The 16,244-nt window shown below is 46.4% G+C and overlaps 1 protein-coding gene across 1 annotated transcript in view; it reads left to right on the plus strand.

Moving 5' to 3' along the window:
* The window catches only part of LOC140107062 (obscurin-like), a gene marked incomplete at its 5' end in the record, with an annotated part of 89,565 nt that overhangs the window by 11,441 nt on the left and 61,880 nt on the right, over positions 1-16,244 (plus strand). The window contains 4 exons of the mRNA XM_072131630.1: positions 4,393-4,665; positions 6,522-6,788; positions 11,007-11,279; positions 12,590-12,862. Coding sequence (XP_071987731.1) covers positions 4,393-4,665; positions 6,522-6,788; positions 11,007-11,279; positions 12,590-12,862 — 1,086 coding nt within the window. The remainder of the gene's footprint in view (positions 1-4,392; positions 4,666-6,521; positions 6,789-11,006; positions 11,280-12,589; positions 12,863-16,244) is intronic.

A 16,244-nucleotide genomic window follows, 5' to 3' on the forward strand; every position in this document is an offset into this window, starting at 1 on the left:
GTTACTTTGGCTTTCCTGGATGCTCAGATACAGTTGGATGCTCTTCATTTCTCTGATGGTCTGGTTCTCTTGGTTACTTTGGCTTTCCTGGATGCTCAGATACAGTTGGATGCTCTTCATTTTTTAGATGGTCTGGTTCTCTTAGTTACTTTGGCTTTCCTGGATGCTCAGATACAGTTGGATGCTCTTCATTTCTCTGATGGTCTGGACCTTTGGGTTACTTTGGCTTTCCTGGATGCTCTGATACAGTTGGGTGTTCTTCGTTTCTTTGATGGTCTGGCTCTCTTAGTTACTTTGGCTTTCCTGGATGCTCTGATACAGTTGGATGTTCTTCATTTCTCTGATGGTCTGGTTCTCTTAGTTACTTTGGCTTTCCTGGATGCTCTGATACAGTTGGATGTTCTTCATTTCTCTGATGGTCTGGTTCTCTTAGTTACTTTGGCTTTCCTGGATGCTCTGATACAGTTGGATGCTCTTCATTTCTCTGATGGTCTGGTTCTCTTAGTTACTTTGGCTTTCCTGGATGCTCTGATACAGTTGGGTGTTCTTCGTTTCTTTGATGGTCTGGTTCTCTTAGTTACTTTGGCTTTCCTGGATGCTCTGATACAGTTGGATGTTCTTCATTTCTCTGATGGTCTGGTTCTCTTAGTTACTTTGGCTTTCCTGGATGCTCTGATACAGTTGGGTGTTCTTAGTTTCTTTGATGGTCTGGACCTTTGGGTTACTTTGGCTTTCCTGGATGCTCTGATACAGTTGGATGTTCTTCATTTCTTTCATGGTCTGGTTCTCTTAGTTACTTTGGCTTTCCTGGATGCTCTGATACAGTTGGATGTTCTTCATTTCTTAGATGGTCTGGTTCTCTTAGTTACTTTGGCTTTCCTGGATGCTCTGATACAGTTGGATGCTCTTCATTTCTCTGATGGTCTGGTTCTCTTAGTTACTTTGGCTTTCCTGGATGCTCTGATACAGTTGGGTGTTCTTCGTTTCTTTGATGGTCTGGTTCTCTTAGTTACTTTGGCTTTCCTGGATGCTCTGATACAGTTGGATGTTCTTCATTTCTCTGATGGTCTGGTTCTCTTAGTTACTTTGGCTTTCCTGGATGCTCTGATACAGTTGGGTGTTCTTCGTTTCTTTGATGGTCTGGACCTTTGGGTTACTTTGGCTTTCCTGGATGCTCTGATACAGTTGGATGTTCTTCATTTCTTTCATGGTCTGGTTCTCTTAGTTACTTTGGCTTTCCTGGATGCTCTGATACAGTTGGATGTTCTTCATTTCTTAGATGGTCTGGTTCTCTTAGTTACTTTGGCTTTCCTGGATGCTCTGATACATTTGGATGTTCTTCATTTCTTAGATGGTCTGGTTCTCTTGGTTACTTTGGCTTTCCTGGATGCTCTGATACAGTTGGATGTTCTTCATTTCTCTGATGGTCTGGTTCTCTTAGTTACTTTGGCTTTCCTGGATGCTCTGATACAGTTGGATGCTCTTCATTTCTCTGATGGTCTGGTTCTCTTAGTTACTTTGGCTTTCCTGGATGCTCTGATACAGTTGGGTGTTCTTCGTTTCTTTGATGGTCTGGTTCTCTTAGTTACTTTGGCTTTCCTGGATGCTCTGATACAGTTGGATGTTCTTCATTTCTCTGATGGTCTGGTTCTCTTAGTTACTTTGGCTTTCCTGGATGCTCTGATACAGTTGGGTGTTCTTAGTTTCTTTGATGGTCTGGACCTTTGGGTTACTTTGGCTTTCCTGGATGCTCTGATACAGTTGGATGTTCTTCATTTCTTTCATGGTCTGGTTCTCTTAGTTACTTTGGCTTTCCTGGATGCTCTGATACAGTTGGATGTTCTTCATTTCTTAGATGGTCTGGTTCTCTTAGTTACTTTGGCTTTCCTGGATGCTCTGATACAGTTGGATGCTCTTCATTTCTCTGATGGTCTGGTTCTCTTAGTTACTTTGGCTTTCCTGGATGCTCTGATACAGTTGGGTGTTCTTCGTTTCTTTGATGGTCTGGTTCTCTTAGTTACTTTGGCTTTCCTGGATGCTCTGATACAGTTGGATGTTCTTCATTTCTCTGATGGTCTGGTTCTCTTAGTTACTTTGGCTTTCCTGGATGCTCTGATACAGTTGGGTGTTCTTCGTTTCTTTGATGGTCTGGACCTTTGGGTTACTTTGGCTTTCCTGGATGCTCTGATACAGTTGGATGTTCTTCATTTCTTTCATGGTCTGGTTCTCTTAGTTACTTTGGCTTTCCTGGATGCTCTGATACAGTTGGATGTTCTTCATTTCTTAGATGGTCTGGTTCTCTTAGTTACTTTGGCTTTCCTGGATGCTCTGATACATTTGGATGTTCTTCATTTCTTAGATGGTCTGGTTCTCTTGGTTACTTTGGCTTTCTTGGGTGCTCAGATACAGTTGGATGTTCTTCATTTCTCTGATGGTCTGGTTCTCTTAGTTACTTTGGCTTTCCTGGATGCTCAGATACAGTTGGATGTTCTTCGTTTCTTTGATGGTCTGGTTCTCTTAGTTACTTTGGCTTTCTTGGATGCTCAGATACAGTTGGATGTTCTTCGTTTCTTTGATGGTCTGGTTCTCTTAGTTACTTTGGCTTTCCTGGATGCTCTGATACAGTTAGGTGTTCTTCGTTTCTTTGATGGTCTGGTTCTCTTAGTTACTTTGGCTTTCCTGGATGCTCTGATACAGTTGGATGTTCTTCATTTCTCTGATGGTCTGGTTCTCTTAGTTACTTTGGCTTTCCTGGATGCTCTGATACAGTTTGGTGTTCTTAGTTTCTTTGATGGTCTGGACCTTTGGGTTACTTTGGCTTTCCTGGATGCTCTGATACAGTTGGATGTTCTTCATTTCTTTCATGGTCTGGTTCTCTTAGTTACTTTGGCTTTCCTGGATGCTCTGATACAGTTGGATGTTCTTCATTTCTTAGATGGTCTGGTTCTCTTAGTTACTTTGGCTTTCCTGGATGCTCTGATACATTTGGATGTTCTTCATTTCTTAGATGGTCTGGTTCTCTTGGTTACTTTGGCTTTCTTGGGTGCTCAGATACAGTTGGATGTTCTTCATTTCTTTGATAGTCTGGTTCTCTTGGTTACTTTGGCTTTCTTGGATGCTCAGATACAGTTGGATGTTCTTCGTTTCTTTGATGGTCTGGTTCTCTTAGTTACTTTGGCTTTCTTGGATGCTCAGATACAGTTGGATGTTCTTCGTTTCTTTGATGGTCTGGTTCTCTTAGTTACTTTGGCTTTCCTGGATGCTCTGATACAGTTAGGTGTTCTTCGTTTCTTTGATGGTCTGGTTCTCTTAGTTACTTTGGCTTTCCTGGATGCTCTGATACAGTTGGATGTTCTTCATTTCTCTGATGGTCTGGTTCTCTTAGTTACTTTGGCTTTCCTGGATGCTCTGATACAGTTTGGTGTTCTTAGTTTCTTTGATGGTCTGGACCTTTGGGTTACTTTGGCTTTCCTGGATGCTCTGATACAGTTGGATGTTCTTCATTTCTTTCATGGTCTGGTTCTCTTAGTTACTTTGGCTTTCCTGGATGCTCTGATACAGTTGGATGTTCTTCATTTCTTAGATGGTCTGGTTCTCTTAGTTACTTTGGCTTTCCTGGATGCTCTGATACATTTGGATGTTCTTCATTTCTTAGATGGTCTGGTTCTCTTGGTTACTTTGGCTTTCTTGGGTGCTCAGATACAGTTGGATGTTCTTCATTTCTTTGATAGTCTGGTTCTCTTGGTTACTTTGGCTTTCTTGGATGCTCAGATACAGTTGGATGTTCTTCGTTTCTTTGATGGTCTGGTTCTCTTAGTTACTTTGGCTTTCTTGGATGCTCAGATACAGTTGGATGTTCTTCGTTTCTTTGATGGTCTGATTCTGTAGTATGTTCTGTTTTTCTTATGTCCTGTTGTGCAATCTGGTTTCATCAGAAGATCTAACTAAATTTGTTGATCTAATTCTTTTCTGTGCTCTGGTTCTGTTGGAAGATCTGTTTCTTCTCAGTGGGTTTCTCATGGATGATCTTGTCTCCTTGGATAGTTTGGATATTGGTCATCGCTGCTTAGCTGAGCAGTTCTGTCTGTTTGTTTTAGCCCAAGAGCCCAAGAGCGATACGGAGAAACGACCAACAAACGTGTGAATATAAACAATTAAATGTTCTTTGTTTGGATGCTGGACTTGTACCGATAGTGTGTTCCTTGTCTGATAGTCCAGTACCATCCAACAATCTGGTTCTGCTGTCAGGGTGGTTGTATAGTCTGATCTACATCTGGTAGAACGTATCTGCTCATTATCTCTTCTTCCCTTCTTCCTATCTTGGTTTTCCAGCCTCACTAAACACTGGATGACATTGTTTTATTTTTCTCTTTATTTCTGGGTTTATCGCAGCGAGTAACATAGAAATAGTGTCTGGTTTAAAGAACACGGACGTCTTTGCGGGGGAGACGGCCACATTCTCCTGCGAGCTGTCCCGCCCGGATGTAGCGAATGTTCAGTGGTGGCTCGATGGTTCTCCCCTACAGAACAGCCCTGTGAACGAGATGTCAGTGCACAGCGGCAGAGTCCACACCCTAACCCTAAAAAACCTGGGGACCAATGACTCTGGCCTGGTCACCTTCAAAGTCGGCTGCCTCATGTCTACCGCTAAACTTTTGATTAAAGGTATTTAAAAGGACTAACAGGACTAAGCATGGCTCAACCATCTCTAGTGTTCCCCCTCGATGGAAAACAGAGAACCAAGAGAGCATGGGTGAAAATGGGCAGCAGAATACTGAATGATGAGGTAAACCTAAACTTAGGGCGTGGTCAGTTTTTTAGATGCAGTTTTTGATGCCCAAACCTGAAATGGAGTAAAAGTAGGAGGAGGAGCAGAACCTTTAAATTATTTGCCTCACCCATCATGATCCACACCTGCTTTTGGTTTCTAAAGCTGAATCTGAAAAACTGGACGTGTGACCGCACCCTTACTATCAGTGTAGGCCCACAGTGGAAGGGAGGTACCACTGTTTTAGGTGGCAGAGTTCACAGGGCCAGTTCCTGCACCTCTGGTAAGAGTCCATGGAGAGGTCACCTGGGAAGATCAATCCTATGGATAACCCATACACATGAGATGATACATGAAGAGTATCTGTAATTCTCTCTGGTTCAATGTCACATTCTGCTCCTGGTGGGTGGGTTGGGGATGCTTGATCTATATCGCAGTCTCATAAGTCACATTCAACATTCAACATTCATCATTCAACATTCATCAACAAGATGTCTACTAGCGAAGGTGAACACTGGAATCTAACTTAACGGAAGAGCTGCCACTAATCACCAACGTCTGCTCTCACCCTATAAAGTGCCATAACGGGGATCAGGTGCAAATGTCTGGCCAAGATGAGTCAGAATGGTTGAGCTTTCCTCCCATGTAACTGGTTTTCCTCCACAACCTCCTGGCTTATGTTTGGTTCTTCAGGTTCCTTAGTGTCTTGTCTGTGTTCCCTAACCATTTCTGTCTTGTTGTTGGTCATCCTCATCCATCTTCTTCTATGGTCAAGTCTCTTCCTACTGGGTCTTGTCTCCACCTTCATGGTTATCTATTTAATTGAGTTGGGTCTAAAGCAGGATGAGATTTTGTCTGGGGATTTGGGCCTCCAGTTTTTCCAGAATTGACTGTACTCAGTACTATTTTTTCAGTCGTTTTTGGCTTTTCAAGACTAGCACAAAAGCCTAAAAAAAGCCACCAAATTCCTGGACCAGGGGAGGTTGTAGACCTTGCCTTCACTGAATGGAATGATCTATGGGGAGGAATCACTTCTTGACTCATGTAATGCCCTCTTCAGGTCACTTTAAGATCCTCATTATCTTGGTGCTTTAGAGTGGTCTTTTAATGTGGTCACTCGGTGCTTGATTAGTGAACCCTTATCCCATGGGCATGTTATGTGTCTGGTCACTGGAAGCACTGGCACTGACCCCATCATTGCTTGTCCGCACTGTGTGTATGATGTACAGGTGACTATGTAGCGAGTGTACCGGATGATCAAGAGCGAACGGTAACACAGATGTTCTTCACTCTAGTCCCATCCAGAGCTGCCCCAACCGTTTTACTAGATTTCCATCAGTCATGTGACCTAATACCTTTACCCTAACCTTGCAACTAGACTGTGAGCTTTCATAATGCACTGCCCGGTGGAAACCAGCAGAATAGTTGGTGCGGCGGGTGCTCATCAGCTCCAGAGCAGCATTTTATGGGCACATGTGGAGAATCATCAGATTAGATGTCATAAGGTATCGAGTAAAGTGGCAGGCGGGTGTATACAAGCTATGAATTGTTCTTGCTTATGTAATATGTCGGTACCCTCCATCCGGTACACTCTTGTTCTACCCGTTTGATGTGGTATTATCATTCTCAAAGCTGCCACCTGGCACCAGCTACTAACCAACGCTTGGCTGACCCCCCACCATGCTGTTGCCGTGGCTTTGACAACAATTATTTCATCTCATGGAGGCCCTTTAATGCATGTCCCCTCCGACAGATCCGACCATTGAGGTGGTCAGTCCAATGAACGACCTCACCATTGATGAAGATGACACAGCAGAGTTCATCTGCCAGTACTCTAGGCCAGTTCAGGCTACCTGGAAGAAAAACGATGTAGCCCTATGGGTCGACGGGAAGAGGGTCATGGTCGAGCAGGACTGGAATGTGGCCAAGCTGACCATTAAGTCTGTGGTTCCCGAGGACGGCGGCATCTATGTGTGTGAAGCCGGAGGCACTAGGGTTGTGGCCATGCTTAAAGTTGAAGGTGAGGTCTTCCATCAGTTAAGGAAGACGAGTGCCAGTATTGGTGTGATCTCCATCTGCCCCGGTCTCACATCTTATCTCCAGAACTCGCAGCCTTCAGCTCAACTTTCAAGTGCATCCCCAATATACACAAAACGTACCAAAGAATATACTTCTTGTATAGAAATGTTGGCATAAAGACCTAAATCTTGTGAATCTTATGTCATACAATTGTTATATGTAATCCAAGCTCAGTAGATAACAACGTGCTAAGCCGGAGCTACATGCATGGGGTTCCACCAACCAATATATTGAGTGCAGCTCTGGAGTATAACCCGGGTGTAACCCAGTATATAGGGGCAACAGCAGCAAGACCCTGACATGACGCCTTCTGATTCCTCAGGATGTGATGACATTTCTGATAATTATGGGGACTCTCATGTTTCGGGGGGGGGGGGGGGGGCAGTCACATTGGAGAGTATTATACAGTATTATACATCATGTGTTAACGTGGGGGGGATTCTCCAAATTTATTACACCAAGCTCCTATAGCAGGACCTCCAACCTGATTCCTGACTGGTGGTGAGAAGAAGCTTGCAGAGAAAGACATGTCCTCAGACAGGAGCCCAGAATAAGATCCAGACCTGCAGACAGGACTTTATAGCCTCGGGCTGTAGCTACTGTTCTGGGGAAACCATCCAATGACAAGGTGCAATTCTGCAAATGTAACAAATTTTGCAGACTTAAAGTCAATACAATGTAATTTATCTCTTCCAGGTGCTACACATGTATAAGGAACGTGTATTCTGTCTCTGGCTAATAGTGGGGTACAGCAATCAATGTCATATGATACAAAAACATTTGGGGGCACATTTATCATACGCTGGTTCTAAGTGTCCTGGTGTATGATGGTTCTCCGGCCACATCTATCAGAGAGCTCTGAGCTCCTGATAAATCCTGGAGGGCAGCTGTGCAGGAGGGTGCATGGCCCCGCACTACCCCCTACCCACACAATTACCACTGAGGGTGGAGAAGTCACCACTCCTGATGCAGAGTGCAGCTTACTCTTGGCCTGCACACCTATTATTAGGTATTAGGACGGCCATGCAGTTTAGATTGGGGATGAAGGTGTATTTATATTCTTGATCATGTGAGAGCCAATCGGCAGACACCTGAGTTGCTGGGACGGATAGTCCCTACTGGGTCCACTTGAATGAACACCAAGTTAATTCAGTAATGACCCAACTCAAGGACATTACACAAGGAGCTAGTGTCTTCCAGGAGAAGAGGACTGAGACTTTCAGTAATGTTTCTAGCATCTGGTATCTGAGCAGGAGGAAAGGTTGAGGCTCCTTAGGAGGATGACCAGGAGAAAGGGCTGAGACTCCTCGGAAACGCAGTAACGAGTCATAGACAGACCATGAGGCAGAGGCTCCTCAGGAAAGAAGGCAGAAAGAGGTCTATGTCCATGAGGAACTGGGAAAATATGCAAAGTTTTCCAGGGTGGGATAAGGAAAACCCACGCCTCTTGTAGCTCCTTGTAAGCAGCTCCCTTGAGATCAGGCCTGACCTACAAGAAACCTAATGACATGATGCAGGATTAAAAGCAAACCAGTATATCTATTGCAGAAGAAACAGACCCCCGGCTGTAGGGGGCGCTGTATGATGTTTCAGCCTGGTTGGGTCTCCTCAGTACAGTGCAGGGAATTGGTTTGGTTGGGTGAGAGGCTTGTGACTAGGGTCAGGAGGTAAGATTTCTCCTTACACAGACTGCCAATAAAGGCCACCGTGTAGGCGTGTGGAGTGTTATAGCCATGGAGCTGCCTAACTAGGTGGCTAAACAGGTGGGTTTCCTTATCTCATCCTGGAAAACTTTGCAAAGTATCCCCCAGAATCTCCCAGAGTCCCTCTAGTGGAGCACCCATGGCTATAGGACTTCACACGCCTACATGGTGGCCTTAATTGGCCGTCTCATGGAGAACTCTTTCTTTCCAACATGAAGAACTGGCTAAGACTCCACAGAAAAGCATCAAGGAGCTGGAAAGGGCTGAAAGTCCTCAAGAACACAGCCCGGGGCTGGTGACTGACCACAAGGTCATGATGAGTAACAGAGTCACCTGTGGGACTCAAGCAAGTGTCTGACCATGAGGAAGGGACTGATGCTCCTCAGTAATGTGGCCAGGAACCGGTCACTGACCATGAGGAAGGGACTGAGAACTCTTAGGATTGTGGCCAGGAACCGGTCACTGACCATGAGGAAGGGACTGATGCTCCTCAGGAATGTGGCCAGGAACCGGTCTCTGACCATGAGGAAGGGACTGAGAATTCTTAGGATTGTGGCCAGGAACTGGTCTCTGACCATGAGGAAGGGACTGAGAATTCTTAGGATTGTGGCCAGGAACCGGTCTCTGACCATGAGGAAGGGACTGAGAATTCTTAGGATTGTGGCCAGGAACTGGTCCCTGACCATGAGGAAGGGACTGAGAATTCTTAGGATTGTGGCCAGGAACCGGTCTCTGACCATGAGGAAGGGACTGAGAATTCTTAGGATTGTGGCCAGGAACTGGTCTCTGACCATGAGGAAGGGACTGAGAATTCTTAGGATTGTGGCCAGGAACCGGTCTCTGACCATGAGGAAGGGACTGAGAATTCTTAGGATTGTGGCCAGGAACCGGTCTCTGACCATGAGGAGAGGACTGAGAACTCTTAGGATTGTGGCCAGGAACCGGTCACTGACCATGAGGAGAGGACTGAGAATTCTTAGGAATGTGGCCAGGAACTGGTCTCTGACCATGAGGAAGGGACTGAGAATTCTTAGGATTGTGGCCAGGAACCGGTCTCTGACCATGAGGAAGGGACTGAGAATTCTTAGGATTGTGGCCAGGAACCGGTCTCTGACCATGAGAAAGGGACTGAGAATTCTTAGGATTGTGGCCAGGAACTGGTCACTGACCATGAGGAGAGGACTGAGAACTCTTAGGATTGTGGCCAGGAACCGGTCTCTGACCATGAGGAGAGGACTGAGAATTCTTAGGAATGTGGCCAGGAACCGGTCACTGACCATGAGGAGAGGACTGAGAACTCTTAGGATTGTGGCCAGGAACCGGTCACTGACCATGAGGAGAGGACTGAGAATTCTTAGGATTGTGGCCAGGAACCGGTCTCTGACCATGAGGAGAGGACTGAGAATTCTTAGGATTGTGGCCAGGAACCGGTCACTGACCATGAGGAGAGGACTGAGAACTCTTAGGATTGTGGCCAGGAACCGGTCACTGACCATGAGGAGAGGACTGAGAATTCTTAGGATTGTGGCCAGGAACCGGTCACTGACCATGAGGAGAGGACTGAGAACTCTTAGGATTGTGGCCAGGAACCGGTCTCTGACCATGAGGAGAGGACTGAGAACTCTTAGGATTGTGGCCAGGAACTGGTCTCTGACCATGAGGAGAGGACTGAGAATTCTTAGGAATGTGGCCAGGAACTGGTCTCTGACCATGAGGAGAGGACAGAGTCTCCTCAGGAATACAGTCAGGAGCCATTGTCTGAGGTTCCTCATTAATACTGCCAAGACCAGACCTCTAACCATGAGGCTCTTCAGGAACACGGCATCAAGCCAGTGTCGTGCTATGAATAACTGCTGTACCAGGTCATACCAGAAGGTTACAAAGGGTGCCATGTGATGAATTTGGAGAAACCCTTTATTATATAAGCTGGCCCACATTTATCAAAAACCATGCAGTGTGTACCATGTGCAGTGTGTACCATATGTGCAGGGGTGTACCATGTGCAGTGTGTACCATGTGCAGTGTGTACCATGTGCAGTGTGTACCATGTGCAGTGTGTACCATATGTGCAGGGGTGTACCATGTGCAGTGTGTACCATGTGCAGTGTGTACCATGTGCAGTGTGTACCATGTGCAGTCTGTACCATATGTGCAGGGGTGTACCATGTGCAGTGTGTACCATGTGCAGTGTGTACCATGTGCAGTGTGTACCATGGGCAGTGTGTACCATGGGCAGTGTCCTGTGTAGTGTGCAGGGGGCGCCAGATTCAGGATTTCTGGTGCCGGTTCTTCATGAATCTGGCACCCCCTGCACTGCCCCGACAGAGTGCACCTCTTTTTTGGTGCACCTTTACCATGGGGCATGTGACATAATTTGGTCAGTCTTTGTATGTTACATCTGGCACATGGTCCTCTGTGTCAGGGATGTCTCATGCTCTGTCTCTATCTTCCTCTAGAGAAGAATAAGATTTTGCAGGGTCTGGAGAACGTGGAGGCTCTGGAGGGAGGAGAGGCGCTCTTCGAGTGTTACTTGTCTAAGCCCGAGTGCTACAACTACAACTGGCTGGTGGACGATGAGCCGGCCAAGACCTCCGACACCGTGGAGATGGTTTACTTTGAGAATGGCCGCCGCCATCTGCTCTTACTGAAGAACCTGATGGCAGAGGACAGCTGCCGGGTCACCTTCATGGCCGGGGACGTGGTGTCCTCGGCTTTCCTAAATGTGAGAGGTAAGCTTGTTGTCCATCTCCCTTCTGCTATGGTCCCCCTATCACTCTACCACCAGAAGAGATGTACATATAACAGGACACATCTCTTACTCACACTCACCTCTGGAGCTGCAGTCACAATTCTGCTGTTTCTTCATGACTTGTGGATCAACTGTCCTCATGATAAAAATGGATTCACTTTGTAGCCCCTGAACCTCAGTGGAAGTAATAACCGGGTTTCAGGTTTCGGCTTAGTCCTAGAGCAGAACATGGCCGGTGACAACCAGGAGTCATCAGAGGTAGACAGCAGGGTCAACCAAGCCGAGGTCAGGACATGTTATAAAATGAAGCACCTAAAGGGAGGCTCTCACTGCAGTGTCAGACCATGAGGTCAGTTACAGGTAAGTCTCAGGAGTGAGGTTAGGGACATCAAAGGAATCCACAATATCCTGTCCAGAGAGTGGTCCATAACACAGACGTATAAAGTGCATAGACCAGCAGAATTGTGAGCGCTGCTCTGGGGGACATCAGATTAGATGTTAAAGAAGCCCTCAGAGTGTCTGTTGGACAGTTTGAATAATGAGGGTCGTTGTGGGAGGATGGAGATGTTGAGGGTTGTTGTGGGTGGATCATATTCTGTAACTTTACAAATCATATGAGAAATAATGCAAATGTAATATTACATTACAGAGTACATGGAGGGAGGGCCCCGATCACAAGAGCTTACAGTCTATGAGGATGAGGGGTGACACTTATATACAGAGTTTGGGGTGATGTGACTGCGGAGAAGCTCGTAGCCTGGTATATATCTGCTGTTTGTTGGATGACAGACGGGAGGAGGACACACGGTTGGTTACTATAGGGAGAGGTGACATTTCATGCAGTTACTGATGTGATAGATCTGCCTAAAGAGATGGGATATAAGAGCAGGTCTGAATCTTGGGAGGGTGGGGATTAGTCTGAGAGTCGGGGAAGATGGAAATGATGAGGGTTGGTGTGGGGAGAAGAAATTAGCACAGGAAGGTGTGGAAGAAGAGGGCTGCTATAAGGGGGATTGTTGTGGGATTATTGGGTGTTGATGACGATTCATTAGCCAATTGGGGTTGATATGAGACAATAGGGGACAATCAAGTGAAGGAACCTTACGTGATGACAAGTCATGTGGACAATTCAAGGTTAAGGTGGGACTCACATAATGTGTGTGGCCCCCCAGGCCTTTAGGGCCAGATGTTTGGTCCCCACCCCTCACCCTGATATGTGGAGCCACCACTCAGACCAGACACCTTGTCCCTCAGACTCTCCTATGTGTGTGTTTGTGTGTTTGACCTCAGGGTGGCGTCTGGATGTTGTGAAGCCGCCCGTTGATACGGAGGTTGTCGCTGGTGAGAAGGCAGCGTTCACCTGTGAGCTCAGTGAAGCGGTGCCAGTTAATGAGGCATCCTGGTATTATAATGGCGTGCCCATCCAGCCCGATGAGAACTGGTCCATGCTGGTAGATGGCAACCAGTACACGCTTCTCCTGAAAGACGCTCAGGTGCATCACTCCGGGGAGGTGGCCTTCGCCTCCAGAGATGTCGTTGTCTCTGCCAAACTGGTCGTTCTCGGTAAGTTGTTCCACCAGAGAACAGTCGTACAATCTCCAGTGAAGACCTAAATATCATTGTGGGTCCATGAGAAGTAGAAGTCTATGAGATGTGAGGGCGAAGAGATGGGAAAGGTCCTTCCATGTGAGGGCCATGCTCAGGTTCCTCCATTCCTTTGGACAGTGTTTATATTTATTCACAAGATTCTCACGGTTTCTTGGGCCTTTTTTAGGTTTCTGAGGAGATGCCACCTCTACTGTAGACATAATGTACCTGTTGGGTGTTTGCATGAGAAATTGCCTTGCTCCCTTCCTCTATCACATTGGGGCACATTTACTAAGAACAGTGCATTATGTATTATGTGGAGTGTCCTGTGTATTTTGTGCATTGCATACTATGTCCAGTGTACTATGTGCAGTGTGTACTATGTGCAGGATCCTGTGTACTATGTGCAGTGTGTACTATGTGCAGGATCCTGTGTACTATGTGCAGTGTATACTATGTGCAGGATCCTGTGTACTATGTGCAGTGCGTACTATGTGCAGTGTCCTGTGTACTATGTGCAGGATCCTGTGTACTATGTGCGGTGTGTGGACTATGTGCAGTTTGAACCAATGAGGGTCAACAGTAGGTAGTGAGGTCATGGAGACCATGCTCCTTACAGATACTGAACCAATGAGGGTCAACAGTAAGTAGTGAGGTCCTGGAGACCATGCTCCTTACAGATACTAAACCAATGAGGGTCAACAGTAAGAAGTGAGGTCATGGAGACCATGCTCCTTACAGATACTGAACCAATGAGGGTCAACAGTAAGAAGTGAGGTCATGGAGACCATGCTCCTTACAGATACTAAACCAATGAGAGTCAACAGTAAGTAGTGAGGTCATGGAGACCATGCTCCTTACAGATACTGAACCAATGAGGGTCAACAGTAAGAAGTGAGGTCTTGGAGACCATGCTCCTTACAGATACTGAACCAATGAGGGTCAACAGTAAGTAGTGAGGTCATGGAGACCATGCTCCTTACAGATACTAAACCAATGAGGGTCATCAGTAAGAAGTGAGGTCCTGTAGACCATGTTGCTTACAGATACTAAACCAATGAGGGTCAACAGTAAGTAGTGAGGTCATGGAGACCATGCTCCTTACAGATACTGAACCAATGAGGGTCAACAGTAAGTAGTGAGGTCATGGAGACCATGCTCCTTACAGATACTGAACCAATGAGGGTCAACAGTAATAAGTGAGGTCATGGAGACCATGCTCCTTACAGATACTGAACCAATGAGGGTCAACAGTAAGAAGTGAGGTCCTGGAGACCATGCTCCTTACAGATACTAAACCAATGAGGGTCAACAGTAAGAAGTGAGGTCCTGGAGACCATGCTCCTTACAGATACTGAACCAATGAGGGTCAACAGTAAGAAGTGAGGTCCTGTAGACCATGTTGCTTACAGATACTGAACCAATGAGGGTCAACAGTAAGAAGTGAGGTCCTGGAGACCATGCTCCTTACAGATACTGAACCAATGAGGGTCAACAGTAAGTAGTGAGGTCCTGGAGACCATGCTCCTTACAGAAACTGAACCAATGAGGGTCAACAGTAAGTAGTGAGGTCATGGAGACCATGCTCCTTACAGAAACTGAACCAATGAGGGTCAACAGTAAGTAGTGAGGTCATGGAGACCATGCTCCTTACAGATACTGAACCAATGAGGGTCAACAGTAAGAAGTGAGGTCCTGGAGACCATGCTCCTTACAGATACTAAACCAATGAGGGTCAACAGTAAGAAGTGAGGTCATGGAGACCATGCTCCTTACAGATACTGAACCAATGAGGGTCAACAGTAAGAAGTGAGGTCCTGGAGACCATGCTCCTTACAGATACTAAACCAATGAGGGTCAACAGTAAGAAGTGAGGTCCTGGAGACCATGCTCCTTACAGATACTGAACCAATGAGGGTCAACAGTAAGAAGTGAGGTCATGGAGACCATGCTCCTTACATATACTGAACCAATGAGGGTCAACAGTAAGTAGTGAGGTCATGGAGACCATGCTCCTTACAGATACTGAACCAATGAGGGTCAACAGTAAGTAGTGAGGTCCTGTAGACCATGTTGCTTACAGATACTGAACCAATGAGGGTCAACAGTAAGAAGTGAGGTCCTGTAGACCATGCTCCTTACAGATACTAAACCAATGAGGGTCAACAGTAAGAAGTGAGGTCCTGGAGACCATGTTGCTTACAGATACTGAACCAATGAGGGTCAACAGTAAGAAGTGAGGTCCTGGAGACCATGCTCCTTACAGAAACTGAACCAATGAGGGTCAACAGTAAGTAGTGAGGTCCTGGAGACCATGCTCCTTACAGATACTAAACCAATGAGGGTCAACAGTAAGTAGGGAGGTCATGGAGACCATGCTCCTTACAGATACTGAACCAATGAGGGTCAACAGTAAGTAGTGAGGTCATGGAGACCATGCTCTCTATAGATACATTCTCCATTGCAGGTGTAAAACTGTATGCCTTAAAGGTGGTCTACAAAAAAATGATCTCTATCTTAAGGAGATCCAAAACCAGTCCCTCCACTGCACTGACAAGATGTCATGACATGGAAAGAGCACTGTTCACAGGTGGGAGTCTGTTTCCTTTGGAGGACATAAACTGGTTTTGCTATTATCTCATGTTGTGTTTTAAGGCTTCTTGAAAGTCAGACATTGATGTAGAGGAAGCTGCCTTATATATAAATATAGGAAGTACATAGAAATCCAGCAGAACTGTAGAGGCAGCTGTGGATGTAACCGGAGGACATGCTAACCCAATAAGAGAGCGCCCCCTGATGTACATGCGGCTTTGGTTCAAGGCTTGAAGTTGCATTTCGTGGCTTTGCCTGAAGGGGGCGCAGTGTGCATTGAGCAGACATGGCTGATGACGGTTCAGACTTGGCGCCGGTGCATGGCTTCCTGGCTGGTAGGAAACACAGAGTCCCCCTGACCACCAGGGCTCCTGAATCTGCTCTGATTAGAGGAACAGCAGCCATAGCCCGGCTCAACCTGCCCCCTGGCTACAGGACTTCACATGTACCGGGGGTATGGAAAGTATTCAGCCCCCGGTGATAAGTATTCAGCCCCCGGTGATAAGTATTCAGCCCCCGGTGATGAGTATTCAGCCCCCGGTGATGAGTATTCAGCCCCCGGTGATGAGTATTCAGCCCCCGGTGATGAGTATTCAGCCCCCGGTGATGAGTATTCAGCCCCCGGTGATGAGTATTCAGCCCCCGGTGATGAGTTTTCAGCCCCCGGTGATAAGTATTCAGCCCCCGGTGATGAGTATTCAGCCCCCGGTGATGAGTTTTCAGTCCCTTTGCTGTGACTATCATATGTAACTCGCATGCTGTCCAT

The sequence above is a fragment of the Engystomops pustulosus genome, unplaced genomic scaffold (genome assembly GCF_040894005.1).
Source record: "Engystomops pustulosus unplaced genomic scaffold, aEngPut4.maternal MAT_SCAFFOLD_109, whole genome shotgun sequence".
NCBI lineage: Eukaryota > Metazoa > Chordata > Amphibia > Anura > Leptodactylidae > Engystomops > Engystomops pustulosus.